Below are 27,841 nucleotides of genomic sequence, written 5' to 3' on the forward strand. Positions count from 1 at the left end.
ATCAGGAAAAACTATATCTCTATATAGAGGACCATCCTCTATATAGCCCCAATAGCACACCACAGCTCTATACAGTCTATGGCAAGCTATCACAGCACTATAGACCAGTATAGACATCATGAAAGTCTATATATTACCATAAAGTTTGGTAAGTGTATTTAGAAGTAAAACATTTCAACAACTATAGACCCCAGTAGACCGTGGGAACTTTTTTCGATGAAAACCAAAGTTGTAGTCCTTGTCTAGGGAAGTCTATCCATAGTCTTATGACTTCAATAGGTTAAGATCCTAGTGAGTTATAAGGAAAATACTCGAAATTGAAGGGTTCAAGAAAGCAACTTGACCATGGGAACTTTTTTCGATTAAATCAAAGTTGTAGTCCTTGTCAAGGGAAGTCTATCCATAGTCTAATGACTTCAATAGGTCAAGATCTTAGTGAGTTATAAGGAAAATACTTGGAATTGAAGGGTTCAAAAGTGTTAAGGTACACCTTATTTATGTAAGCAAAAATGCGAAAATTCACCTTATGTGTATTCAAAATCCTAATGCTAACAGTCAATTTCATTGTCTTTTTCTTACTGTCATAATCCTAGTCCTATTAACCAAAAACTCGAAAATTCACCAAGTCTTGTGTTGTGGCTTTGTTTGGCACTGCTTATGTAAGCAAAAATGCGGTCAACCAACAAGTCTTTTCCCATTCTTTCCTTCCCCCCCCCACTGCCCCCTCATTAGATTATCTTCCATATTTTTCTTACAATTTTCGAGTTTTTGCCTCTCTTCTCTTCTTCTTGCTTCTCTATCCTTCTCTTGGTGTTGATGTTGTTGGTGCTGGTACTGGTGCTGGTGCTTTGAACTCTGGTAAGTCTCCCTCCATAATTTTCGCATTTTTGACTATTTGACTAATCTTTTTTCTAACCCTCTCCTTCTAGCTCTCTTCCCTCCTGCTCCTCCTCCCCCCAACTATTTTCGCATTTTTGACCATTTGGCAAGTCTTTTCTCTGACTCTCACTTCCTCCTGTCTGATCCTCTCCTTCTAGCTCCCTTCCCTCCTCTTCCCTCAAGAATTTTCGCAATTTTCACTATTTGGTAAGTCTTTCTTTTTTTTGTATTCATCTTTCCTCTCTGATTCTTCCTTCTAGTTCTCTTGCCTCTTCCTCCTGTAATTTTCGCATTTTTGTTTGTTTTGTAGTTATTAGTTTACATGTATTGTAGTAGTTGAAATATAATTTGGAATTTTCGCTTTTTTTTAATTTTGAGAACACTATCATGGCAACAAACAGCTAGTAAGAGAAATTTTTGCTTTGTGTTTTGAGCTATAATAGCTACAATAGTTGTGGTATGTTCCACCCAGCTATAGCAACTTTAATAGAGCTATATAGCACTATACACTGGTGTAGTAAGCCTGCACAATTGGGCACTTGGCTATACGAGCTATAGGGCTATGGAGTCTGTATAGCAGTCTATAGCGCTATGGGTGGCTATATAGCCTTACCACATTTTCCTGATGCATGCTCATCCCCATCACCATTTCTGGTGTTGAATATTGGGTGATGGTAGCCCACAATCATGTACATCTAGTGTGATTTTGATTCCACTACTCACAACATCTCAGGATGGGACAGAAGTGGACATGGACATCAATCTCGAGCTCGATGATGTTGAATAGTACAGCAGCAGGAATAGAATTACATGGTCTGATGTTCAATTGTGCAGGCTAATATTACAGGATTTCAAGTCCATACCATTCTCCCATGCGAAGCAGACTCGAACACTGGCACTTAATTTTCGTGCATTTCTATATTGACATGTTCAAATCAGAATTGGATTTTCAAAGGAGATGAAACTTTACCCTCAAACCTGGTATCTATAGTAGCATTGTGGTGAGTTCATGGTCTGCCACGGTGACAACGAGGCAAGAGCTGACCATTTGTCCCTTCAGGTGGGTAACCCTGTTCTTCCTCATCTTCTTTGTCTCCCCCATCATAAAATGTATCTTCATCTCCACAACTCTCAGGGTCGCAAGATTGCACTGAAATATCATCATCAATTCAGGAGGGTACGTCCATTTTCAGATTCTCATCAAGCCAGTTAGCATCAATGAATTGCCATGGGATCTTGTGTTTCTTGTTTGCTAGCTTCGGAAGATCTTTGTCATGTTTTTTGCCCACAGTGATGGGAATAACTAAATTTCTTCCCCCTCAATCTGCTCATTTCTTACTGACAGCATCGTTTAGCAGGACAACCTTCTCATTAACCTTGGAACATGCATCAGATCAGTTATGACAATGCATGGCTTGTCTCACCTGTTCATCTCGATAAAGTGGAGGTTGAGAAGTCCACACTGTGTCCGCATTCTTTGACTTGAAGGATTTCTTTATTGCTGGTCCTTGACCCGCCTCACTGTCTGATGCAAATTCGACCATAGGTTTACTGCTGTGAGTCCCACCACCATCAGATTCGTCAGTCAATTGATAGCCAACTTGGAAGAACCAGTCCCACTTGGGTCTATGCATTTCTGTCTCTTTTCGGATGTCAATTGCTGATCTCTTGATGTTTTCTAGTGCACGATGTCATTAAAAAGGCACGTAGAGTATGGTATCATGTGAAAATACTCACGCAATTCTTCTGAGCAGTCTGCCATTACTTACGGTTCCTCACCTCCTGCACTGTCTTGCCCCTTGCTCCCTTTCTTGATGGATCCCCTGGTGTTCTCAAACACCTCCTTCAGTTGCTTGATGATGTCGGTGTCGGTTTTTTGCTTGAGATGCTCGACAGGAAGCTGAGTAAAGACTTCACAGGCTTTTTGTCGGACATAGCGGACCATATCCTCATGCCAATCTGCATTCTCTGACCACAATCCAGCAAAGTTTGGTCATAGAAGATTGGTGTCACATGTTGGGCACTTGAACTAGAACAAACCATCATCAAGGACACCCAATGACATCGCTTGTTTGGAATCAGAAATACCCATTGCATGTAAGAATGTGTGCTGGATCGCATTCTGGGAAATAGTAAGCATATATATTGATGAAATGTTGCATGCTCACATTAAACACATTGTCACACATCGCTTTGGTTGCTTTGTTGACAGACTTGACTGTCGGCAGTGCATTTCCTGAAGACCTAAGTTTGTCTGTCAACATGAGTAGTTCCTCCAGGGATGTGCTCTGTGCATCAATGGTTGTTTGAAGCTCATGTATCGCAGCATGGTGATCTTCGACAGTTGCTCGTAGTGTATGGTTCTCCTGGGTGAGTTCTTCAATTTGTGGCTTGAATTCAACTGAGTCTCTACTCTGCAGTGCCAAGCGATCGAATTTATCAGCAAGTTGCACAATGATCATATTGAGGTTTGCTAGTTTGTCCACAAATGCAGTGCTAGGAACTCGTGAGGTGGATAGTGATGTCACAGCTGAGCGTTGCAAAGGGGCAGTGCCAGTTGAGAAGCCTGGGCGATGGTCAGAAGGTAGGTCAGGTGTTCAGGACTGATTGAAGGGTGCTGACAAGTCCCTTCCAGTAGGTGGAACTGGTTTTGGAGGTACAGCTCCTAGGTGATGTGCAGTAGGTTGAAATGCAGTGCTCGCTGCTGGAGTTACTGAACGTGCTCAATTCACAGCTGCTGCATTGGGGGTGGGACCTCACATTGTTGATCGATTCGCAGCTGCTGCATCAGGGGTGGGCCCTCGCATTGTTGAAACAGGTCGAGAATGGGCTGAAACTGGTACATGTGAAGCTGCCACACTCCCATTCATGGCTGACATGGAGTACATAGTATCCCAGAGGCTTGGATCAAGAACTGCATTGATGTCATCTGCTGCCGCTTGCTTGATCTCACCCATTCCTTCACTTGAACCTTGATATACCCACTGCTGCATCCTTCAGGTTAACTCTTCAGATTCAGTAACACTCATTCCTGGGTCAAAAGTTTCTGCTGCGGGTTTCTGATGATCCGAGGAGAATGGATTGAGAAAAGATGATGGTACCCCCCCTCTGCCCTCTCTGGCAGGTCATGCTCATTTTGAGGCAGATACATTCGCTGTTGTTTCCAGTGCTCTCTTCTTTGCCAACAGACCCGGTTTAGCAGTGCCCTTCTGGTGTGGCCCTGCCATCTTTGTGACTCTGAAAGGCCACTGGAGGTTGATACTGAGCACACAAAATGATTGGGAGGCAGTAGAAGCTGGTGGAAGGTCAGAATTGATGTAATTGTCAGTACTTAGCTGGCGGATCTGTACTATTGCTTCAAATGCCAAATATAAATGGTATTGAATATTTAAGGAAAACCAAAGACTTTATTCGGAGGATATGTGCTGTAAACTGGGACTAAACATGAGATAATCATGTTGTCATTATTGTATGTTTATCTGCCAATAATTTGGAATTTCCCCCACATATTCCTCTGCCATTATTTCACCTCAAAGTGCAGTGTGATCCTGAGCCCTACATCAGCAAACTACAATGTTCTGAACAGAGCTGTACAGAACCTCCCAGTGCCACAGCTTCAGGTAGTAAATAAACAAAAACAAATTCGCATTTTTGACACTTTGAATTGCCAATGTCAGGAGTTGAACTGGAGACCTCAGGCCTCATTGTCTCAGGATTATTTATCAACAACAACATACTTACCATTACACTGTTAAGGTCATGCTCAAGGGAAAGACAACTCAAAGGGCTTCGGCTTCAGCTTGTGCACTGCAGCCCCTTACCTGAGTACGTGCCCTTAATTTCCAAGAGGCAGAGGGGAAGTCCAACGGAAGTCCAGCGAAGTCTGGAGGTCAGATGCAGGGGGAGTTCGGCAGAACTCCGGAAGGCTAGGAACGAACAGAGTAAGGCTACTGCGGACAAATCCGGAGTAGAAGCAGAACAGAGTTAGACTACCCTAAGGTAGAGCCGGAGATATAGTCCTAAGGTTTAACCCTAAGACTCGGAGGTGGACGAGAGATCAGACTCAAGTCCAGAGAAACAGGAATGAGCAGAACTAAGATGATATTCAAACTAAGGAGTACCAGAGTATTACAGGAGTTTATATACTGTAGGTATCATGTATGTAAATCAGTCAGCAAAGTAGAAGCTATGTATGAAGCATGTGGAAAGTCTATTAGTAAGTGTATAACAGATCAAAGCAGTGAAGTCAGAAATGAAGTACAAATGGATGGATCAGTAAGCAAAGCAGAAAGGACATAACTGGTAGCCAGAGAAACAGTTATTCTAAAAGGAGATAGTTGCGAGTACGGAGATGAAGGCGGAGTGCCGGGCGGGCAACAGGACAGAGAATTGGACTTTAGTAGGGGAGATCCAGAATTCTGGGTCCGGAGGTACGGGATATGACATACACCATAGTAGCTTTATTATACCTCACTCAAAATGATATACAGTGGCTCAAAAAACTGTCCACATGTTTGTGCTATTTTCACTATTTACATTATTGTATATGAATGAACAGGTAGACTGGGGATATGCCAGTGGGGTACTCTGTAGTACTCCTTTGGGGCATGAATTTGAGCCCTTGCCCTGTGGGAAATTATGGTAATGTGGTGGCACTATAAGCCTTACAAAATGATGACTCATGTGGACAGTTTTTTGACCCTAGATTAAAATTATATAAATCATTAGTTATGACACCATAAAGTCATGCCACTATTAAATAAATTATGAAGTGGTGTCATTATGACATTATTAAACCTATCTCTAAGTATATAATGAAGTGTGTCCCATATATCATAGTCATAATCACCATGAAAACCATCTCCTCTGCTCAAAGGGATAATATCCTTTCTCTGTCTACTACTGGCCTCTCTACTCGTCAAATAGCCTCTAGAACTGGTTTATGTAAGTCTACTGTAGCTAACCTCATCAAAGAATGTCACCCAGACAAGGAAAACTCCAGTGGAGGTCGTCCATCCAAACTCACCTCTACTGATAGGAGGGTTATTATTTAACATATCACCACAGGAAAGGCTGATAATGCCGTCCAAGTCACTCATCATATCAATTCCATCATTCCTACTCCAGTTTCTTCACAAACAGTGAGGAATGTCCTCAAGGAAGCCAATCTTAGGGTCGTAACAAAGAAGAAAAAGCCTCTTCTTTCCATCACTCATAGGAAGAGAAGACTAGCCTTTGCCCTAGCTCATCAAAACTGGACTGTAGAGGACTGGAAGCAGGCCATATGGTCAGATGAGACTAAAATCAATAGAATTGGGTCAGATGGGAAGGTACATGTGTGGAAAAAGAAGGGGGGCCCTCTTACAGACAGAGAGATTAATGGAACTCTCAAGTTTGGAGGAGGTTCTTTAATGGTATGGGGATGTATGGTGTGGAACTTCTGGTGTGAGAATGCTTGCAGAAGTTGAGGGGAGGATGGATGCTGAGCAGTATATGGATATCCTCCATTATCAGCCTTTCCTGTGGTGATATGTTAAATAATAACCCTCCTATCAGTAGAGGTGAGTTTGGATGGACGACCTCCACTGGAGTTTTCCTTGTCTGGGTGACATTCTTTGATGAGGTTAGCTACAGTAGACTTACATAAACCAGTTCTAGAGGCTATTTGATGAAGTAGAGAGGCCAGTAGTAGACAGAGAAAGGATATTATCCCTTTGAGCAGAGGAGATGGTTTTCATGGTGATTATGACTATGATATATGGGACACACTTCATTATATACTTAGAGATAGGTTTAATAATGTCATAATGACACCACTTCATAATTTATTTAATAGTGGCATGACTTTATGGTGTCATAACTAATGATTTATATAATTTTAATCTAGGGTCAAAAAACTGTCCACATGAGTCATCATTTTGTAAGGCTTATAGTGCCACCACATTACCATAATTTCCCACAGGCAAGGGCTCAAATTCATGCCCCAAAGGAGTACTACAGAGTACCCCACTGGCATATCCCCAGTCTACCTGTTCATTCATATACAATAATGTAAATAGTGAAAATAGCACAAACATGTGGACAGTTTTTTGAGCCACTGTATATATACCATTTCTCAAGTCACATTACCTAGTCTCTAATGACCAAAAACTCGAAATTTCATCAAGTCTTTCTTTACTATGCTATTCCTATTGGTATTCCTAGTCCTAATAAGCAAACATCAGTCACATTACTTGTGTGCCTGAACTTTCTTGAACACACCACTTTCTAGTATTTTGCTTACAACTCATTAGGATCTTAACCAAAAAATGTTGTGAGACTATGGATAGACTACCCTTGACAAGGGCTACAACTTTTATTTTCTTCGAAAAAGTTCCCACGGTCTACCATAGTCACTCCTTATCAATACTAACATTTAGGATCAATGTTAAGTTACAGCTCTTTGCATAAAGGATGGCAGTGGCATGAAATTTTCATTCAATTAGGAAATGTTGGACTGAGTGAAACTTTGCTTGTGTAGCCTTGTACTACCCTTATTATCATCTTTGCAACACAGGTTTGCAAGATCAGTCGTGACATGAAACCCGACTCCATGAACGGAACCTTCTGAGCCTTTGCAACATCCTAGATTCCTGCAGATTTTCCGAATGCACTTGGTTTCGGATTTTGAGGCTCTGGCACGAAACCAGTGATGTCATGAACCATCAACCTAGCACAACAATGCATGGTCGTCTGCATGCTCTGATTGTGAAGATATTGATTGCCTGCTTCGTCTTGTAGTAAGGCAGAATCCTGACTATTTTTTGGATGAGCTCATGCACCTCCTCGCAACAAACCAATTCATATCTGTCCATATCACAACAATCTTCTGCGAGCTCGAACATGCTGATGTGAGCTACAAGAAACTCAAGCAAAAGGTCCAAAACTTGAGTCCAATGTTTCCTAATTGAACAAAAATTTCACGCCACTGCCATCCTTTATGCAAAGAGCTGTAATAGAAAAGACTTAGTGAAATTTTTGTTCTCAATTCTGTGAGCTTTGTGGGTCTGTAACACACTGTGGGAATTGTGGCTCTGTGGCTCTGGTATCTGACACACTGTGAGAATCTGTGGCTAAATCAAAACACTGCAACATTTGGTGGTTTGCTGATGTTAGTAGTTTACTGATGCATCCCACGTACCTCATTCCTTAGAGACGGCAAGATTTTCTATCTCCGTGCTAATTAGTATAAGAGTTTTCTGTACACCATATGAGCATCTCAGCTCCTTCTATGAGACTGAGATGTGAGTAACGAGTTCATTCGTATTATAGATTAAACTGACACGTCGTAGTCACTTGTTTTACTAGGTACACGATCCGTCCAATAACAGTTCCTTCTATGAGACTGAGATTTACTTGTTTTACTAGTTCGCTTACCTCCCGTCAGTCGCCTTATCACATAACCTTTGATCAGACACATAGTATCAATACGCATAGATGAGAGCTGTGGAAGCGACAGTGCCAGTGTCACGCGATACTTTGAGTACCATGGTCATAAAAGCTTCGTCGTGCATGCACCCTATAGCCAAAATGGGGAGCATAAGTTCAAGCGGAGTGAGGTGACCATAGCGCAAATGATTCAATGGACGCCGGGCGATGAACAGCGCTTTTTGTCTTTTGTTTTGAGAGCTAGCATCCACATCTCTACAATCGGGTGGTAAAGGATGGGCGTGGTGGAGAGGAATGATGTGTTCCCGTCGTTCGCGAACAGACCCACAACGCAGCACATCGCCAACTAGATCGATGGCGAACTTCCTGTCGACCGGTCTATAGTTTCTTCTGCACATCACAAACTGGCTATGAAAGAAGACAAACCAGGGAGCGACACAGTGCCAGGCGGAAATGAGATATTGTTTTGCCTCCAAATCAATGTCAGGATTGTCATTAATTTTGTTGAAGGTTTTCACGATCCCAACAAGTGACCATCGGGCGAGCTCCATATCGGTGGTAGTGGCTGGCGTTGACTCTGCAGGAATGCAATCTGGGTCGAGGTGTATGTAGAACACTGGCTGCAGTATGCACAGCTCAGATGCGGACCGATCTGCAACTCCATCACAGAACTGTTTAAAGTCTGCTACCGAACGATTCGATATCACTCCCTAAACCCTCTGAGACCTCTGGAGCGACCTTGTCCCTGCCCTGCTCCCTTGGAACCCCTAGTCCAACGGACGAGCATTGCTCCTCTTGTTGGGTGTCTCGTCTCCCCCATCTCTTCACAGTTTTTTATTCTTTCTTTAAATCAAATTTATTGTTCGTTGGGGTCTACAGTGGAGTCCCGTTCGGACAAAGCCCATATTCCGGGGGGCTTCTCCGATTGATAATTGCGAAAGACGGACACCGCGGGTCTCCTGCCATCTTGTCGGCGGTGTTCTGATACCATCGCTACCATGTTAACCGAGAACGACGAGCTGCACGATATCCAGAAAGCACTTACGTATCTAAACCAACAATGCAATGTAGGGTACCTGCCGGCCTATGAGTTACTTTTTTCAATGAAGATGTATGGGTGTGACGTACGTGCACTGGATTATGTTGGCCACCAAAACGGTGGCACTGGATAGTTTAAAGCCCCCCACTGTGGCTGGGCACTGTATACACGCATTGACGCCAGCGAGGAAGCTGAGCAGCGCAAACATGACGGAGCGGGAAGCAAACATGATCGAGCAGGTGGAAAGGAATGAGGCAAAGCCATAGTAGCAAGCAGATGTTTTATAAGCTGAAACTTCCAGTGTGAACATAAAGGAGTTGCTCGCTTTGCGGTTGAGATACCCTCCTGTGGGCGAAAACAGTTCAGCCAAAGTGCATAATAATCTCCGCAGACTCGAGAAGAACTGTGAACATTGTGAGAAGTTCATGTGGGAAGTATTTGAAGGTAGATGTGCGGTACGACGGGGTTGTGGGGCACGAATGAATCTCTAGGTCCTGGGCGGCCTTGGCTTCGCGTTGCTCGCCAAATTTGTGCACGTTCATCGGACATTGTGACTTGCCAAATAATACTCTCCGTAGTATGACCATCCTTGAATCGATGAAGCTCAGCACGGCCTCATAGATCCCAAAACTGCTGCGCAACGTTCGAGTTTCGGTCTCCCGCAGAAGGTTCATGGCTAACAAGACGGAACTTCGTAGGGTACGGTTGGAAAGTCGATGTTTATAAACAGGTGTTAAATATTCCGGTAATTAACTGATTATAACACTGTTAGATAGTTGCTCCGTAATTTGACCTGTTGGAAGTTGTGAAAAGTTGTGGTCATGCAGGGCCGACTCCGCCGTCCAGACAACTTCATATAGCTGCAAAAACGAGGCCTTGCAACCGTCACGGAAGGCATGAGCAGGATCATAGATCGTGGATGTGCCGGGGCTTTCTGCCGAGTAATGGGGCGGCAAGGGGCGCCAGGCTGAAGATGGCTATCGCTTGGGTGTGGTTACCAAGACTTCGGAGTGAGATGGATACATACTAGTAGAGGCCAGGAAGTTTGCATCCGAGTCAGAAGACCCAGAGAGGCAATTCCAAGAAGCTCGCAATAAGAAAAACGTTGAGAGTATGGAGTCTGTAAGGCAAAAAATACATGCATCAAAGCGAGTGGGAAGATTGGACTGGCTTTTCCAGTGAACGTGCCATCAGATGCACCATGGTTTAACAGTTGCTCCAGTGTCTCCTTAGCGTCCTGGCTTACATATGTCTGATGCGTTTTGCGGAGTACGAAATCGTCTACAGTTCGACTTGCAACGCCTTCTTCGAACCGTGTTCTTCGCGTTGGCAAACAACATGCAGGCAATCAAAGGAGCGACAAAAACATCGTAAGTACCCAGTCCGAACAGTCTACCATTCCCAGATGCCCGAGCCTCATTAGCGCCATCATCATCGAGCGCCAGTAGCAGTTGAATATAGTTTTGCATGATCGGATCTCAGGCCTTGAAAGCCAGGAACACCTGATCCATGAATTTGCACCAGGGGCTCGGATCAGCTCTGTGGCGCTTGCCAACTGATCAAACTCTTATCCCAAATTTTCACCCATGTCTCCCGAAAAACAGTTCCTCCAAGTTGTTGCCCGCATTAAGGCTATAAGCTCCCATGCTATTGACTGAAGTATGCCGACGATGGAGGGAGGTTGTTGTGGGTATGCCCAGTTTATGGTGCAGGTTGCAACCGTGACTTGCAGCTGGCAGCTTTCTGCTATGCCTCATAGCTCAAACGATCCGCAAGGATTCCCGCCCTAGTTAGAACTCGACTGCTACCCAAGTGACTCGACCAAGCTACGAAGCCTTCTTCAGCCTTGCACAAAACAAATCTCGTCTTCATCTATCTATTTCCATCCCAAGCGGTCCAGCCTGAACTTTTGTTAGAAGATTTCAGGAACTTACTATGTGCAGGAACTCATGAAATCCTATCTCGTGACTGCTGTCCACTCTTGACAAATGTCGCGATCACCATACATTGATCATCCGATGCATTCCTCCACTTGCTCCAGCTGTGTCCCAACCTCTCCTCGTTTTCGGGTCTGACACAATTCAACCAAACACAAACTTTAGAGTTATTCATGCACACCGAAATTCGATCCATACGCTTCAATTTTGAATCTGTGCCCACACATTCTGTATCTGACCTGTTCGTTCCCCAATTTACGGGTGCTTGAAACCCACTATACACGAACTTCCATTGAGCACATTCACTCCTCTCCTCTCCCTCTTTGAAGACTCTCCCCGCTGAGCCTTCCACTCCATCGTCAGCGCATCCGTTGAGGCCTCGCATCAGAAGTAAACTTCAAAGGTAGACTCAGCAAACGAGCCGGAGTCGTCAGCATTAGAGTGGCTAGTCCTGATGATGTCATATTTCGACTCTGCAACACCTCAATTTATATTGTTGAACCACGTGCAGAGTTGTAATCAGTACTAGTAATGTGTCGCTGAGATAGAACACAAACTTTTAGAAGCAGCGAGAAATAGGATCGAAGCATTGGGTCAGTGGTCACCCTTCCAAAATATAACACCGCGGAATAGCCTCGGAGATAGGGGGCTACCCGTAACGTCCCGTATACCGTGCGGACCGTACCACAGGTAGCAAATCTCTACACCGTACCCGTACCCACCGTACCCGTGACCCCTATACCCGCGGTGTGTACCATACCCGTGCTATACCCTAAGGTTGACACGTCAACTGTGCAATATCGCAACTTCTTACTAGCACTCGTTATTCGTCACGTTCACTGCTAACAAGTACCCTCTGAAATATGATGCATTGACCGGTAACCAGTGAAAATCAAACCGAGCTCAGTTGTCGAGCGCTTATCGTTCCTCCCAAACTCAGTCATGGATGCTGACTCAAGAGAAATAGAGTTTCGCTTTGTAAGATGGATTTGTAAAGCTAAAGGGTGCCATCGACGACACCATGACCTTCTTGCAAGTGAAGTCGTCAAGCCCAAGGTGCAACATTAGACAAGTAAGTAGCTATAATTGTATTGTGCGTGCTGAGATATGCGTGGTGGGTAAACGGAGCGAAAGCATGATCGACTGGAGAGTAATGAACGTAGCAATGGACGGATAATCACTACGTGCTATGACTGCGCCGTCCCCGTCGGGGGTAGGAGCGGTCCGAAGGGCCCCGTCATGCAGGTAATGATGTAGTTCTGGACTATGCAAATGATACGATGATGATCCAATCATGATACCCGGATGATGCAATTAGAAGGTCGAGGTAGTCCCGCTGAGTACGGGCACGTTCGGGAACCTCTCCCGGCGAATGTGGGCAGGTGATAGTAGTATGAAGTTGTTTGCCGTGGTGTAAGACAGCTACGTCCGTCGAGATAGGAGAGTAGCGTGGGATACTGATAAGGCAGTTACAAGACTCGAAGCATCATGCACCCTGCGGCGTAGGCTGCTGCATCGGCATTTCTCTCGCCTGTCCTTGAATGTCCTGGAAGAAGTACATGAGTTCATATTATTCTTCCATATTAGAAACACGATCGTAGCAGCCTCATGGCCCACAATCAAGAAATGAAGATTAGCCAGATTAGAGGCTCACCATCCTTGGCCTTTTAACCGGTCTTGGACGGACTCCATTCGAACCCGCGCGGACTCCGACCACACCTACAGACAAATTCCCACCGTTCGTACTCGAGGTCGATGGTGGCGCAGCGCCATCCTCGAGTTCACGCTTCTTGCCTCTCATAGCACCGGGGGCGGACGTATCTGTCCGCTGTGGTGCAGCACTGCTCGACACAGCTGATCGTGGCGCAGCGCTCGTCGGCGTAGTTATCCGAGCTGACACTGCAGGGGGCGGTATCGATACAGCAGGAACATGAGGCTTAGAATGAATGGGTTGTGCTTGTGATGTTCCTGGCGATTGTGCGGATGGTTGATTTGGATTTGATGGTGACAACTGTGGCGGGGGGAGCGTACCGGGTGCGCCGGGTATGCCTCCCGGCACAAGACCTTGTGTTTGAGCACGTGCAAGTTTTTTGAGCTCTTTCTGCGAGCAGCGAATATGTGGTGTTCTAAATGTCAAAGCTCATAAAGATGAGAAAGCGGCGCGTACCCGTTTTCTCCTGTCTTCCTTCGCCTGCGCAGACTCCAGGACCAAAGCGCTCGTACTCCACTAATGCTGGTATCGTCAAAATACAAGTATGCTGGAAAGAAAGGAGAGCGTACCCCTTTCAGGCCTTCCGCACTAACGGTGAACGCTTCCCTCTGTGTCCGTACATCGAACTCAGTGATTGGTATGCGTTGCTTTGGTGGAACCTGCATCATTGTGGTAAGGTAGTCGTCCTTCTTCATCGAGTGCTTCCCAGGAACACTCTTAATGAGGAATCGGTAGGAATTCTTTTTCATCTTGTCATCACTGTCTAGAGGGAGGGCGGCCGGTGTAGATGGTAGTGCAGAAGCTGGTGGCAGCGGGGAAAGGGATGGACGGACATGCTTGTCATAAGCAGAATGGAGGTAAAAGCGCGCAAGAAGGTCCTGCGTGCTTGCAAGGGACGTTGGTGGAGGAGGATGTGCTACAATTTGTGAAATTAGTATTAGTCGGGTGTGAAACGTAATCAAACGCCATGAGAATGAAAACAACTAGTAATGCCCGTACCAGCTGGTGGTGGTAAAAACACGACTGGGGTGTCTTGAGTGATCGTTGAAGGTCCTGCTACTGCATTCTGATAATGATTTAGGGTGTCCTCGCCGTCCATGACGAGTGGCGAGGAAAACGAGTGGAGATCAGAATCACACTCTAAAAGCGCGTAAATCTTAGGCTGCCAAGAATAACCGAGGCGACGCCAAAGATCTGAAAAGCAGCGTGCTCGCGGATGTCGCCGTAATGACCGACGATGAGCAAAGGCTGTTGGTCGCCGTCGTCGTCGATGGCAGGGACAAGGGGATCCGACAGTTTGACACCGCAAGAGAATATCGGCAAAGATTAGTCAGCCACACGTGGTGCTCTTGTGAAGCCGATCAAGCAATGAGCACACCTCCAAGTGGATCACACAAATCAAGGCAGTTATCAGGACTCATCACGGTAAGTACTAGCGAGTTTCGAGGGCACACATACAAAATGCATCATTATGTCGAGGGAAAGGCTGTTTACAATATGTACTGATAATAACATTACAGGGTTTTGCGATATCAAAGGTAGTACAAACTTATCAGGTTTGCAGTTGGCGACATCTAAATATTCTGACACAGGGGAGGTTCAGAAGAACTTTGTTCGTCAGAGGAACTCGGCCCCGAGCGCGAACGACAACCTGCAGAAAAAAATGTTTGGAAGGGAAAGACCCGACACCAATCAACCTACAAGTTCCATTCCACCAAAGAGGTCGAGCCAGGTGTCAAGGCTCTTGCTTTCAAAACATTCAAAAATCCAATATTCGTCTTCTACATCATCTAATTCATCTTCCCACAGGTAAGTGAAGACATCCGGCTCGCTTCCATCAACCATATGCATCACCACTGGGTTCGTTCATACGAATCACCTTCGAAGTTATCCAATTTCTTCCACTCTGAGAGGCTGGCAGGAAATATTACATATCCGTCGACAGCGCACGTGTCGTTGCTACGAATGAGGGCTGAATAGTCGCAGTGATGAACGCGGCGCCTTTTAAAGCCGATTATTTTTCCGAGTTTACGCTGAGAGAGAACGTCTCCCGCTTTCGACGAGTCACCTTTCATTGCCCAGGCCAGGAGCGGCGCAGACATTAACGCCCGGTATACAAATATTGGCGCGACTGGTTTGTCCTTTGAAGTGTCGCCCATCTCTTACGTCGAGTTATCAGGAGGTAGTGATAGGAGTCGAGCGATTTCACCTTGTATCATAAAATAATGTGCTACGGTGTGGCTAGAATGTAATGTTAAAGAAAAACATATGGTATACCACAAAGAACATTACCTGAGATACGGAAGAGTCATGAAATGGACGAGTTGGGTGATGCGGCTAGTAGAACTAGAGGTCCCACTTCAGGCCGACCACTCAAGTGTCTCTGCGCCTTTGTTTGTAGTGCTAAATAGAGGCACATTAATCACGTGCACAGGGGTTAATTACCCAAAATTAGCGATTCCCACAGGCCGCCGCGTCTGGACTGCCACACCTTGAACACGAGACCTTCTGAATTGGCCGTCTGCTACGCTTAGAAATTACTGGCTGTTCAGTGACAAACACTATGGGGATATGGAACTGGATGAGGTCAGGTTCCATGACTTTGTTACGTTTCTTTCAATACTTACCGCGCGAACTTCAGTAGGGTGCGGGAGCCTCAATGCTGTGAAGAGGTTTCAGGGAGTCGTTCGAGCCAGGCCGAATTTACAGTACGTGGTGCATCTTACGAGAAGTCCTTTGCGCATCTTATATTTCAACAGTTCCAAGCAGTTTCTATAGGCCTGCTAATAGGCTGCTTGCTGTGCTTCACGAACTTGTACTTTGGATTGCAGACGGGATGGATTAGCATGTGAGTGTCAATAAATAACCAAAGACGAAATAACTGATACCCTAGTCCCGAAGGATGTCACTTCAATCCGCCCTGATCGGTTTCCTGTTATCCAAGATGCTTCCAACCCCGCTGTCCCCGCAAGAGATAATCGTAGTGCAGACCACTGCAGTTGCAACCGGCACGGTGGGTCATAATCCCCATCTCTTTCATAACAACTTATCACTATCCTTCACAGATGCCACTTGCAGCGGGGTTTGTTGGAATTTTGCCTGCACTAGGTCTACTAGAGGAAGAAAAGGACGGGAGTCCGCCGATTAAACTTTCGTGGCTGGCTGCCGTAGGATGGTCATGCTCAGTTGCGTTTTTCGGAGTATTCTTGTCACCTCCCATCAGAAAGCAAGTTGTGCGTACTGTAATTCCTCTTCATCGAAGGCCAGCCTGACGCTGAAAAGATCATCAAAGAGCAACTGGCGTTCCCATCTGGCACAGCGACCGCTCAGCTGATTTCAGTCCTACATCGAATGCCCCCTCCTGACACAACGTTGCGACGCCGTTCCGGCTATAGGGCAATTGATACAGAAGATTTGAGAGATCAAACCACTGTCACGGACGAACCTGAGAATCATCAGGAAGCCGCAGAGGACGACTTTGACGTACGTGACGAAAGAGAGGTTGTTCAGCGAGAAGGCTGGGAAGATCTGCTCTTGAGTTTCCTTGCTTCCGGGGCAATGACTGTATGCACTGTCACTATTCCTTTCGTTCATTCTGCTCATGCTCATACCTAAAGCTCGCCGCGTATTTTTTCCCGATCGTCTTTGCGATTCCAATATTCGGGAAGTACCTAGCCAGAGAATGGCTTTGGTCATTTACTCCTAGTTTGTCGTATGTCGGTCAAGGTGCGTACGGCTCCGTTCAGTTGAGTGTTTACTAAGACCCCATGAAGGCATTATCATGGGTTTCCCAACCACCTTGAGCATGAATTTGGTAAGTCTGACTCCCTACTTCTGTAGCCGCCGTTTATCATTCACGGTAGGGCATGCTTGTGGGTTGGGGTATTCTATCGCCTTTGTCGAAGTACTCTGGGTGGGCTCCTGGTCCAGTCGGCGACATGTCTATCGGCGCGCGTGGCTGGATCCTCTGGGTTTCTTTGGCCATTATGTGTGCCGACTCCCTCGTTTCTCTTCTTCCTCTTGTCTATGAGTGTTGTACCAAACTAGTGGCTTTGTATGGACCAGCAAAGTCTGGAGACAATGAAGAAACGCAGGAAGATCATGAAGTTGAAACTGCTGACCGACTTGTCCCAATGAAGTGGGTCATTAACGGTCTTATAAGCAGCATATGCGTTGGGACGATTTTGGTTTGGATGGTATTTGGGAATGATGGGATCAAACCATGGGCAACCCTCATTGGTTTCATGATGGGTGGATTGCTCAGCATTCTGGGGTAAGTTTTTTTTACCCAATGGGATGTCTCCAGCTGACCACTCCATTAGGGTGCGGGCATTGGGGGAGACCGATTTGAATCCTGTGAGCGGACTTGGGAAGATCTCACAACTTCTCTTTGCTTGGATACAACCTGGCAATGTGGTTGCAAACATCATCGCTGGAGGTGTTGCAGAAGCTGGCGCTCAACAGTACGTTTCTCCTAAACTCAAATGCTTAATAGGCGCTGAAGACTGACATCAGAGCTGGAGACCTTATGCAAGACCTCAAGACTGGCCATCTAATACGTGCTTCCCCGAGAGCTCAATTCTATGGTCAACTTATCGGATCGTCATTATCAATCATTGTTTCAGCGACGGCCTATACCCTATACCAGCGAGCGTATACGATACCTGGTCCCTCTTTTCCTGCACCGACTGCGTACGTTTGGCTCAGCCTGGCTCGCCTTCTCCGTGAGATTTCATCGTGGCTAGTTGGTTCGGCATGCTGACTTATTTCTTCGCACAGGAGATGGACAACTTCCTCAAAATAGCGCCTCCTTCATGGTGCTGTTTTCAATAATCTTCGGCGTCATCGCAGCTGTCAAAGTCATGGCTACACAACGCGCGCACCCCTATACAAAGTGGATCCCTTCTGGCATCGCATTCGCTATCGGCTTTCTCAACACCCCATCTTTCTCTTTGGCACGTTTGATCGGCGGGATCATTGAATTCATCTACCACAAACGCGCTACAAAATCTGGAGGCGCGGATATCAGGCTGATTGTGATTGCAAGTGGCTTTGTGTTGGGTGAGGGAGTGATCAGCGTGATTTCGTTGGTGCTGAAGACGTACGGAGTGGGCGTGGCGAGTTGCTGGGGCTGTTCTGGGGGGATATGTGCTAGCTGCCCTGCATAGGGTCGAATTAGATTTTGACACAGCGCGAATGGACGCACGCGGTCCTATTTTCTGTAGCTTTCGTATTGCTTTGCGACGCTTGAAATGCATTGTTTTCGCATTGATGTTGGTGCCGGCCGAAATGAAGATGGGGCGAATCTATTTTTCTAATCTTTGTTGCTTCGACTAGTCACGCGAGTCGCGACCAGTGAACACTAATAAGCAGAACGTCTCTCTAATTATACTATGTGACCACCAGTCTCCCTAGACAGTCCAATACGAATCCCATCGCTAACATTACGACATGAAATGGATATTGGATATGGTGGAACTGTGTCTTGAACTCTACCGGACGAGCCCATCCTTTCCGCGCTCGAGGTTCAACCGCTTGCTTCATCCCTCTAGGATACTCTGCAAGATCGGCTTCGAAAATCAGAACAAATCAGAAAATTTGTCAATCTGCCAGTTGAAAATCAGCAATCGTGACATTTCCTGTTGACCATAAATCACGAACTTCTGCATTTCCTTTCATACCCTTCCTGCTTCGTCGAGTCGACTGCCTTGCCAGTGTCTCATGCATGAGTGCCAGGGTGTAGTCAAGTCGATGTAGTTCCAAAACTTAGTCGCAACAAACATAGCCTTCGTGCCTTCAACCAGACTAAATCCCGAAACCGGGCCATCGTTGAGCTAGCCCTTATTGCTGTCGTCCATCTCGATTCCGCTAGTATCAGCATCGCTATATCTTGACCAATTTCTCCACCTTCAAAGTTCATTGAAAGCGCACCTTCACCACCTTCAATGCTTAGATTGTGACAATCTTTGCGAGCCAGGTCGTGCTCATTCATGGGTCACCTACTAGACTTCAATGTTGATCCTTGAGCTCTTGCTCTACTTTGCTCCACAAGTCTACTTTGAGAGAGTGTACGAGGTATGCCGAAAACGAAAACAAATCTTGATCGTAGCACTCTTGTAATCACTGACGCCAATATGAAAGACACGCAGACAGCGCCTCTCTATACTTCATCATAATTGACAACGACATACAGAAAAATCAACCATCGCGCATCGATGAAGATACCCTGGTCCAGCATGCATCATGATTTCCATGCTAGAGCCGCTACGAGCAATGATCAATGTTACTAAGGAAGCTGTTGTCCGCATAGGCGAGGCTCAGGGGCACGATAATGACGTTGAGCTTGAGCTTGGGAAGCTTTTCGGCGCCCTGCAGGCCGTTGGGCAGGCTATCCTCAAGGTGAGTGACATCCTTGTGGTTTGAGATGCGTTCTCATTGAGGTCCTGCAACCCATGACGTCATTTACAGCAGCACGCTAGCCTCCTCCCCAAAGGCCATTTTCGCCACGGCCAGTGGCATTGTACTGCTATCCTTGCGCTCATCATCCCTGTCAGGCCCGATGTAAGTCTTTCTGTGATGAAATACAAGAAAGGTCGAAGTCAAAGGTAAAACTATTGTTCGTCCTTATGATGTAAAATCAAAACGCAGATACCAGGAAGAGAACCGCGGGTGAGCAGGGCAGCGTTGAGATTTACGGTCTTTCGTAGCAATTGCATCCGGGCGCGTCAAGGAGTCGATTCGAGCTATTTTCTCTGCACGCGTTTACATAGCATCGATCCGCACTGGTGTTCGTTCTTCAACTACCACAGCCTACGACCCCTCCCTCGTCGTGTCTTCCAGAGATTAGTGGAAGGGCGAATCGGAAACTGCTTAGGTACATTACATTAATTATTTTAATTATCTGGTCTAACCTACTCTTGGGTTTACAGTTTGATCGCCGTCCGCCATCCCAGTCTAAGCGAGACGCCATCATATCCGCGCGCCATCGCAACCAAGTTTACGGTACTCGCTCCCAAGTTTACTGTATAAATCGTGTAAGCATTCAACAATGCGAACATCCATCGAGCCTTTTGCTAATTACCGACTCCAACATGTTTAACATCAGTTCATCCGAAACCTATTCGAAAAACCTCTTCCTTGGAATTGAACGCACCGAGAACGCCCTGGTATCTTGGTTCCAGAAACAGGGGCGTGAAGCAGTCAGTGCGCTTACATATTTGTCATATCCGCATTCTCTCATAACTTTACTTCTAGCTTCCAAAATCCCTCTTTATCACAGCTTCCGTGCTGTTGGGATTGGTTGACCCCCATGATCTTATGTCTCTCCTTGAAGTGAGCCTCGGGGAGGTCGCGATGCCGATGCAGCTCCCGCGAGAAGAGGCGAGTTGCACGGTATTCCTTCTGCGAGGAGGACATTCTTTGATGGAAGAGAGGATGTATCGAGCTCAGATGGAATTTTCATTGTTCTGTTAAGCTCTCGCGAACTTGTGCGAAGAGGTGGACGCTAGGACACGACCACGTGAGCCATGTTGTTCAAAGGATTATGTCTGACACTAAATTTATTCTAAGCTACGTGGCATATTGCCCCAAAGAAGCTGCTCGCAGTGAACACTGTCGAGTATGTGGGAGGATGCCAAGCGCCTAGCTCGGTCAATTTCGTTTGCAAGGCCATTCAAGACAAATGCCATGAATGGCTTCTCACGTTGTCGCATTTCCAAGACACTACGCAAGTTGGTTCTAATGCTGGCAAAACACTTCTTGATTCCCCTCAAATTCTAGAAGTTCCTCATCTTCATGAATACCTCCTAAGGGTGAGTGCGATTAATATTACGAGGGAGCCAGTGTTCTGACGCTGTGTAGCAAGACGATCAACTTCTTTCCCTGCCGCGTTCGATGGAAGCTTGGGTTAATAACTGCACATATCATGCATACACGAGGGCATCTTTTGCAGAAACCAACGAGCCCCTACGCAGCGACAGCTTCACAGCAAAGGAACGCAAAACGCTAGATGAGCTCAAGTCTGATTTCAATATTGTGTTTTTGAAGATGCGACGCGCACAGGCTGAAGTGGACATGTTTTTTGAAGCTATCGCACACACTGCTGAGCTCAAGTTCAATGATGATGGTGGGCATACAGCCTTTGCTTCAGTTTTCTCATACTAAGATGACTGCAGGCGCATATTCTGAACTTTCTGTGACGTCGTATGAATCACCCCCGCCCAATGATTGGGATTCGGATTGGTCTTCGACCTCATCCTTCCAATTGTTCTCGGCTACGATACCCAGCTGAGCTAAGCTGACCGTGAGCGAAGCCACGAAGACAATCAAAGATTTTACGTCACGGTTAGCAGTGAGTATAGCATGTAACTTATACACGCATACATATGTTAAACCTTGGTACCCATTGAATATACCGGTCAACTTGAAAGCGGGATTCAAGGTTGAAAATTCGATCCGAGCACTTCCAAGTTCTTGACGAAGCTCATCCAACGATATTTCATGCCCCACTTTGGAGAGCATCCCTGCTCTTACATTCTACAGAGCACGTAGAGAATATCGTGAGCAAAAACCGAACAACGTTCAATGTGAGTCACTTACATCGATAATTCGATAAGTTCGTTTTCAGAAACGTTGACTTCTTCGCAAATCTTATTAGCATGGGTCTTGAGACGATCGAAACGCTGCGGCGTGAGTCAAGTAAAGTCATCGGAAGGGTCCCCCCGCTCCTGTGTCTACAGACTCCAGCAGTGAGCAATAATTAGTTCCTTAAGAGAGGATATACACGATGGTTGTTTGGATGTTCCATGACCTCCAGGTACATGACATTGACAAAAGCCAGACGGGGTGTGCGAAGGATAGCGATGAAACATCATCGATGCATCGGGCCTTGAAGATCGGTGTGAGCATAGCAGGAATGAACTTCAGTAAGCCACGGCTCAGTGACTACGAAGCGAAGTGGAACGACTAACTTGAAGACATGCGGAAGGCCTGAATATTGAATGGCGGGACTTGGCCACCAGTATGGAATGTAGCAATTTCACTGCAGCATCGTGCGCTCTCTGTATACTATGGTTTCCATATACCCTTTGGGCTCGTCAGAGCCGGTAGATAGACATCAATTGTGAGTCTCTGCAACATCGGACCCTGGACGAAGCTGACCGTGAGCGAAGTCTATGAGAGCGCGACATGTGTAGTATGTACGCGTACAGGCCAGAGCACGGGAGACTGCGCCGTACGTGTACGTATGTTACGACAATTTGGTATCCACTACCGAAATGCAAGGAAAACGCGATAATTGCTTTCGAACTTCATGTCGAAGCTCAAAGCAATGTTTGAAATCAATGTTGCAACAATTGAGCAACCAAGCCTCAACCAAAGCGATGAAGAATCAGAAGATCAGTGATTTCTCGGTTATTTGTCGGACATAAACATAGATCCCGCACAGCCACCGAGCCGGCGGTTAGGCGTCTACTACCGTCATAACACGTTTCACCACGTTCATCTCCACGGCGCATGTCACAGAAGGCTTTGCCACTCGTGTTCGTATTTTTGAACCGCTGAAAATTCGATCTGTGCTTGACGAAGGCTCACCCGACGATATTTCATGTCCCGGGTCGCTTTGGAGAGCATCCCTGCTCTTACATTCTACAAGGACTCGCTTACAGCGGCGCGGCGAACCAGTCCCATTGCACAGCTAGTTTGCATTGGGAAAGCATGCGCTTTGTACCAACCGGATGTCGTGCGCTGCAGTAACATTGGAGGATCGGGTACAGATGTTGACTGGAAGGTGAGTGTGCTTTTTAAGGCTTCACTGCGTGAGACTGCCAGTAAGCTCTACCGAGTTTATATCGTGGATTCTCACACAACACCCGCAGTGTGAGGCAGACCTACCGTCTTCCTTACGTTTTGGTCGAGTTGAGGTGTCTTGCGAGGGATGGTATGGTCCCGGTGACCCATATGTCATGAAAGGTCTGATGTTCTGATTCACGTTCAAGTATGAAGCCTCAATTTACTTGTACAGGGTCCTGTTCCTTGGAATATAATCTCGTTCAAATACCTGATGCACTCCGCGATGACTCAAGCTGGTATAACGGTCCACGTCTCGGAGGTAAGCCTCGCGTCGCATTTGGTTTACCGATGCTCATTGCCTACTCAGACCTTGATAAGTCCGGGCTCTTCTTCATGCTCGTATGGATCATAGTCCTCGCCTTCATAGCCTACAGCTTTATCCAACCTTGCCTGCGCCGCAACACGTCAGCCACAGAGTATGCAAGCCGCACCGCACCTCCCTCATATCCTGGCGGTGGGTCTGGGTCAGGATTTTTCCCGGGCTCCTATCACACCAGCCCACCCCCGCCATACACCAAAGATGCCAGTTCAGGCTCTCCGAATGACGGCACGCAGTGGCAGCCAGGATTCTGGACTGGCGCTGCGCTTGGGGCATTGGGAAACCATCTTTTGAATCGCAACCCGGCGCAGCCTCGGGAGTACGACTGGGAACGAGAGAGGCGCTCGCCGTTTAGTAGCTCGAGGAGCAGACCCGTGCCCAGTTATGATAACCAGGACAGAGGAGAGGGGTCATCCAACTTGGGCGCCATGAGGACTAGTACGGGATATGGCGGTTCGAGTAGTAGGTGATAAAAGGTCACATTCACAATGTACAGACTAATTGTACAGATATACTATATATGAAAGTGACGGGAGTCAAACCCCTTCAACAACATTCTCCAGTTCCCCAGCACGCTGTGTATCAGTACAGTCAAGCTAGGTGTTGTTCAGTTAGAACATAAGCAATATCAATATCCCACGAAGGCTTACCAAGTAATTCGGAATATATATCATAGCTACCGACCAATCTGCAGTCTTCAGAAAAAAAGATGAGGGCCGCAACCCTCATTCACAACGTCGATTGAAATAAGCAGACTGTAAATCAATACCTGCGGTATAAGTACGCGGCTGGGTCGTAGCCTAGGAGGACCCCACATCAAGCCTTGAAGCATCATAATCGGCTCGCGCAGCGCTACCCCTTAGAATCTTGCTCACCCGTGACTTCTCCGAGTCCTTCTAGGTGGTGATGAGGGTCAAACCTCCTCAGCAACTTTCCCCAGTTCCCTGGCACCCTGTGCATCAGTGCAGTCAGGGTATGTTGGAATCGCCAATATAAAGCGTAGAATGAGTATTAGAAGTATAGATAGCCATGTTTTGATACCCTTTCTGCACTCTTCTATTTCGCTGGGTGTCATGATTGTGGTATGAGGAAAAAGACAACCCGTGAATAGGGGTAGCAGATGCCAGGATTTGCTTACGTAACAGAAAAAAGTGTCTGCCTCGGAGGCTCAGCCTAATGCTGCCTACGACAACATTAATGCCCAAAAGCTCTACCATGCTGCCTAAGCTATTTAGCCCTCCAGACTCCGAGCTACTGGAGGCGCCCCTGCCAATATTGATCGATCCCGTCTATGACATGTTTCTTGTTTTCTAATGATCTCCGAGTCATTCGATCACAGCGCAAAGCAAGCTAGGGGGCGCGACAGTCATTCACTACGTCGAACTACATAGACTGCGTAAAAATAACATATGATGAACTACTACAACTATACTGTAACTCCCACTTCCAACCCGACCACAGCAGGTGTCCCAAATAATGTGATATCAGTTAATCCATGCTTGCTCGATAATAGATACACGCGCCGGAGCCCACATCAAGCAGCACTCTCAAATTGATGAGCCCGAACCCGAACCGCTAGCCTCACTAACGTCAAGCCTCGAAACATCATATTCATACTCTGCTCGTGCGGCGCCGCCCCTCAGATCCTTGCTCACCCGTGAGCGACCGCGGTTCTCTTCCTGGTGTCTCCGTTTTGGCTTCACACCATGAGGACGAACGACAGTTTTGCCTTTTGCCTGGACTTTCTTGCGTTTCATTACGGAGAGACTGACATCTGGCCTGATGAGGATGGTGAGCGCAATGGATAGCAGTACTAGGCCACCGGCCGTTGCGAACATAGCCTTTGGAAAGGAGGCTACGGTGCTGCTGTAGATGACACCAAATAACATGGGCTACAGACCTCAATGAGAATGCATCGCGAAGCAGGAAAGATGCCACTCACCCCAAGAATAGTCTGCCCAACGGCTTGCAGGACAGCGAGGGCGCCAAAAAGCTTGCCAGGCTCCAACTCGACATCATCATCATGCTCCTGAGCCTCCCCTGCACGGACAGCAACTTCCTTAGTAACAAGCGCACGACCCTGGAGGGTGCACAATGCGAGGCTCTGCACGCCAGGCATTACTCCTGCACCAGCGCATGCAAGCGATGTTGCGCCGACAAACATGAACTGCGACCACCAAGCTTCATTCACGGCGCGGGAAGGCAGAGGTGCAATGACGACCAGTGCATGCGAAAGGAAGTCGATAAACATGGAGTACCGCACTACGCGAAGATCAAATTGCATTTCGCTGAATAGATGAGACTTTGTGGGCTTGGGCTTTGACTTGGGGGCCGCAGGATTTGCGGGTGTAGTGATGGAGGAAACTGCGGCGCAAACAGGCTTGAACTTTGAAAGAAGGACTGCCGATCATCAGAACCGAGAGACATTACGGAAAGCTCAACTCACATGGTAGGAAGAGGAGTAAATGCCAAGCACGGCAAGCTCCCATGAAGGAAATATAGTAACTTAGTTGTTCAGCTGCCCAGTTATAGATATGCTCAGCGTATAGATACTTGAGCTGGAAGATCCCTGACGCCAGCATGTGCAAGAAGACCGAGAGGCCGATGAATGTCAGACTCCAGTCATTCCGTGTGCGAGAGGGCACGAGTGAGTCACCAGTGGCACTGGCAGCTACAGGAACATGGGTCGGGAGGAAGACAGCGAGGGGTGATAGGAAGCTTCGGATGATGCGGGTTGCTGCCCATCCTTGGGAGGAATCCTCGACCTTGCCTACAAACGATGAGAATAATGCAGGATTAGGTGGCCAATGTAGTGATGCACGTACTGCTAGGGAAGTCCGGGTCACTCTCAACAGCTCGAGCCTTGCCTTTCCTATTTAATGCTCGACGAGAAGCGGGAAGTGACTCGGGGATCACAAATAATACCAAAAGCAAATTGACGAAAGAGCAAGCAATCGCTACCCAGAAAACTGACGTTACACTTTGTAGCGGATGGTCGACTTTTCAGTACGATCGCCAATTAAGCATTCAGCCTATCAGTGAGTAATAGTAATATGACGTACTGTTTCCAGCTCTCAGGAAAGGAATTGGATTCCTAATCAACCATGCACCAATTATGGGGCCGAGAGCAAGTCCGATAAACAGGACGCCAGAGAAACGGGCAAAAATAGTCGCACGCGAACCAGGAGATGTGCAATCAGCAATGTAAGCCGTATTAGCACCGGCCAAGGTCGACCATCCTCCCAGAGAGCCCTCAATTATAGGGGCAAGAATAAGCAACTTATGGGAGTGAACGGCTAGGAGACTGTGAGGTGTAGATACAAGAATAAACGTGAGGTCTCTATAATTTTAACAAACATGATCAGTAAGCATTACCCCGGAAAGAAGCGAAATATCGTACGTAAGGAAGAGTCCGAAGGTGGCGATAGCAAGGACGCGTGCACGGCCGTGTCGTTCTCCGAACTGGCCCCACCAGCCCGTTGTAAGAGCAGAGAGGGCACCCATCGTTGTGGTCATGATGGTCTGCAGGCGCGCAGCACCCGCCTGGACGGCAGGATCTGAAACACACTTTTTACCTGGTATCACGCGGGGATCATCACCGTCATCACCGTCGTCGTTCTCCTCTAAAGTGTGAACGGGTAATGACGGAAGGCGCACGGAGATTAAATAGGGCTCTCCGAGGTCCACCGCATAACGGCTTGACGCAAGAGGAATGAGACTCGGTGACGCGCGAGTATGATTATAGGGTTCGTGTAGATTGTTGCATGATAATTCTGTGAAGACTTCTACACGGGACGCCAGCGTCATGCCGCGCTATACAAGTCGCACGATGACAGTCAGCAGATTTCTCCATGTGATGACAAGTCACGACGCACAGTAAGAGATGCAATTAGTGCAAATGGTACCAACCTGCCCAGGACATTGGTTAATTTCCTGCGCGCTGACAAGGGCGAACTAACTCACCATAATGGACGGGCGCGATAGAATGGCTTCTTGACTTTCGGCGTAGTCGCAATCAATGGGTCACGTTCCGTTGGTGCCGTGGGTTCCAACGCCGAGGTGGGGTAGTGGTCAACTGGGGGTCGTGAGCGCGATGGAGAGAACGCTGTGTTCTCTGTCGATATGATTGGATCCGTGATGATTCTGTCGAGCGGCATGGTGAAAGAGAACTACAGACTAGTGAATGCGGGGCGGAGAGGCATGTAAATTCCAGCCAGTAAATGAATTAAGCGCTAGTATTTATAAGTGGGAACAGGGCACGTTGCTACCAGCAGTGAGGACAGCACACGAGCTAATACTTACGGATGTGGGACCACGCATATCAAGAGCCACCAGGCCACATGCGCAGTCCACACTCCTCGAGGTGCCTAATATTAATGTTAGATGTCCTAATAATATCGTCAAACCGTCCACTAGTAAGCCGTGCAGAAATCGTTATCGCACCACAATCGCGTTCACGGCCAGGACCAATGAAAACCTCGTTGTTTATGTGGCAGTGCCACCAGTCTAGTTGTCGATTTAAATTGTTAACAGTGACTGTGAAACCGACTTGAACCTGCGTTGCAGCATGTAGCTCAACTATTCCGTCTTCGACTAGTCCGAGCCAAGTCTAAATCTCGATATGATCCACCAGACGGGCTCTCGTTTGAAGACTAGTACTATCACCCACGGGTGACTCG

At 47.0% G+C, this 27,841-nt stretch overlaps 8 protein-coding genes across 8 annotated transcripts; 3 read left to right on the forward strand and 5 right to left on the reverse strand.

The window, feature by feature from the left end:
- Nucleotides 1-410: 410 nt before the first annotated feature.
- EDB91DRAFT_1338978 (uncharacterized protein) lies at nt 411-1,243 on the forward strand (the record flags this gene model as incomplete). Its single annotated transcript, XM_041325644.1, has 5 exons — nt 411-435; nt 766-858; nt 930-1,086; nt 1,140-1,159; nt 1,190-1,243. The coding sequence occupies 5 exons, from the start codon at nt 411-413 to the stop codon at nt 1,210-1,212; spliced, it is 318 nt and encodes a 105-aa protein (XP_041172704.1). The 3' UTR covers nt 1,213-1,243.
- Nucleotides 1,244-1,381: 138 nt separating this feature from the next.
- EDB91DRAFT_1085665 (uncharacterized protein) lies at nt 1,382-3,724 on the reverse strand (the record flags this gene model as incomplete). The annotated part of the gene is made up of 11 exons (XM_041315921.1): nt 1,382-1,431; nt 1,603-1,694; nt 1,725-1,795; nt 1,925-2,029; nt 2,061-2,146; nt 2,219-2,255; nt 2,304-2,557; nt 2,659-2,847; nt 2,920-3,001; nt 3,048-3,445; nt 3,640-3,724. The coding sequence occupies 11 exons, from the start codon at nt 3,722-3,724 to the stop codon at nt 1,382-1,384; spliced, it is 1,449 nt and encodes a 482-aa protein (XP_041172705.1).
- Nucleotides 3,725-9,063: 5,339 nt separating this feature from the next.
- Nucleotides 9,064-9,583, reverse strand: EDB91DRAFT_1159031 (uncharacterized protein). Its single transcript, XM_041319727.1, has 3 exons — nt 9,436-9,583; nt 9,353-9,383; nt 9,064-9,288 (listed from the first exon to the last, which is right to left on the reverse strand). Exons 1-3 carry the CDS (start codon nt 9,573-9,575, stop codon nt 9,181-9,183), a joined length of 279 nt encoding a protein of 92 aa, XP_041172706.1. The 5' UTR covers nt 9,576-9,583; the 3' UTR covers nt 9,064-9,180.
- Nucleotides 9,584-12,701: 3,118 nt separating this feature from the next.
- On the reverse strand, nt 12,702-14,093 carry EDB91DRAFT_1311061 (uncharacterized protein; the record flags this gene model as incomplete). Its single annotated transcript, XM_041325103.1, has 5 exons — nt 12,702-12,829; nt 12,938-13,384; nt 13,451-13,510; nt 13,564-13,910; nt 13,994-14,093. The coding sequence occupies 5 exons, from the start codon at nt 14,091-14,093 to the stop codon at nt 12,770-12,772; spliced, it is 1,014 nt and encodes a 337-aa protein (XP_041172707.1). The 3' UTR covers nt 12,702-12,769.
- Nucleotides 14,094-14,380: 287 nt separating this feature from the next.
- EDB91DRAFT_1159058 (uncharacterized protein) lies at nt 14,381-15,360 on the reverse strand. Its single transcript, XM_041319728.1, has 4 exons — nt 15,289-15,360; nt 14,587-15,237; nt 14,515-14,532; nt 14,381-14,419 (listed from the first exon to the last, which is right to left on the reverse strand). The coding sequence occupies exon 2, from the start codon at nt 15,151-15,153 to the stop codon at nt 14,845-14,847; it is 309 nt and encodes a 102-aa protein (XP_041172708.1). The 5' UTR covers nt 15,154-15,237; nt 15,289-15,360; the 3' UTR covers nt 14,381-14,419; nt 14,515-14,532; nt 14,587-14,844.
- Nucleotides 15,361-15,455: 95 nt separating this feature from the next.
- On the forward strand, nt 15,456-18,295 carry EDB91DRAFT_1159065 (OPT oligopeptide transporter protein-domain-containing protein). The gene is made up of 12 exons (XM_041319729.1): nt 15,456-15,580; nt 15,636-15,702; nt 15,754-15,842; nt 15,896-16,007; nt 16,060-16,227; nt 16,277-16,558; nt 16,612-16,720; nt 16,768-16,808; nt 16,858-17,267; nt 17,317-17,457; nt 17,510-17,718; nt 17,774-18,295. Exons 1-12 carry the CDS (start codon nt 15,558-15,560, stop codon nt 18,160-18,162), a joined length of 2,040 nt encoding a protein of 679 aa, XP_041172709.1. The 5' UTR covers nt 15,456-15,557; the 3' UTR covers nt 18,163-18,295.
- Nucleotides 18,296-22,392: 4,097 nt separating this feature from the next.
- EDB91DRAFT_1159085 (DUF1183-domain-containing protein) lies at nt 22,393-23,732 on the forward strand. Its single transcript, XM_041319730.1, has 4 exons — nt 22,393-22,781; nt 22,870-22,963; nt 23,016-23,102; nt 23,151-23,732. The coding sequence occupies exons 1-4, from the start codon at nt 22,599-22,601 to the stop codon at nt 23,630-23,632; spliced, it is 846 nt and encodes a 281-aa protein (XP_041172710.1). The 5' UTR covers nt 22,393-22,598; the 3' UTR covers nt 23,633-23,732.
- Nucleotides 23,733-24,709: 977 nt separating this feature from the next.
- EDB91DRAFT_1059871 (major facilitator superfamily domain-containing protein) lies at nt 24,710-27,319 on the reverse strand (the record flags this gene model as incomplete). Its single annotated transcript, XM_041314290.1, has 8 exons — nt 24,710-25,054; nt 25,105-25,562; nt 25,609-25,932; nt 25,988-26,161; nt 26,225-26,502; nt 26,563-26,975; nt 27,038-27,071; nt 27,126-27,319. The coding sequence occupies 8 exons, from the start codon at nt 27,317-27,319 to the stop codon at nt 24,710-24,712; spliced, it is 2,220 nt and encodes a 739-aa protein (XP_041172711.1).
- Nucleotides 27,320-27,841: the final 522 nt, after the last annotated feature.

The sequence above is a fragment of the Suillus paluster genome (assembly GCF_016628075.1).
Source record: "Suillus paluster strain FC165 chromosome Unknown EDB91scaffold_76, whole genome shotgun sequence".
Taxonomy (NCBI): domain Eukaryota; kingdom Fungi; phylum Basidiomycota; class Agaricomycetes; order Boletales; family Suillaceae; genus Suillus; species Suillus paluster.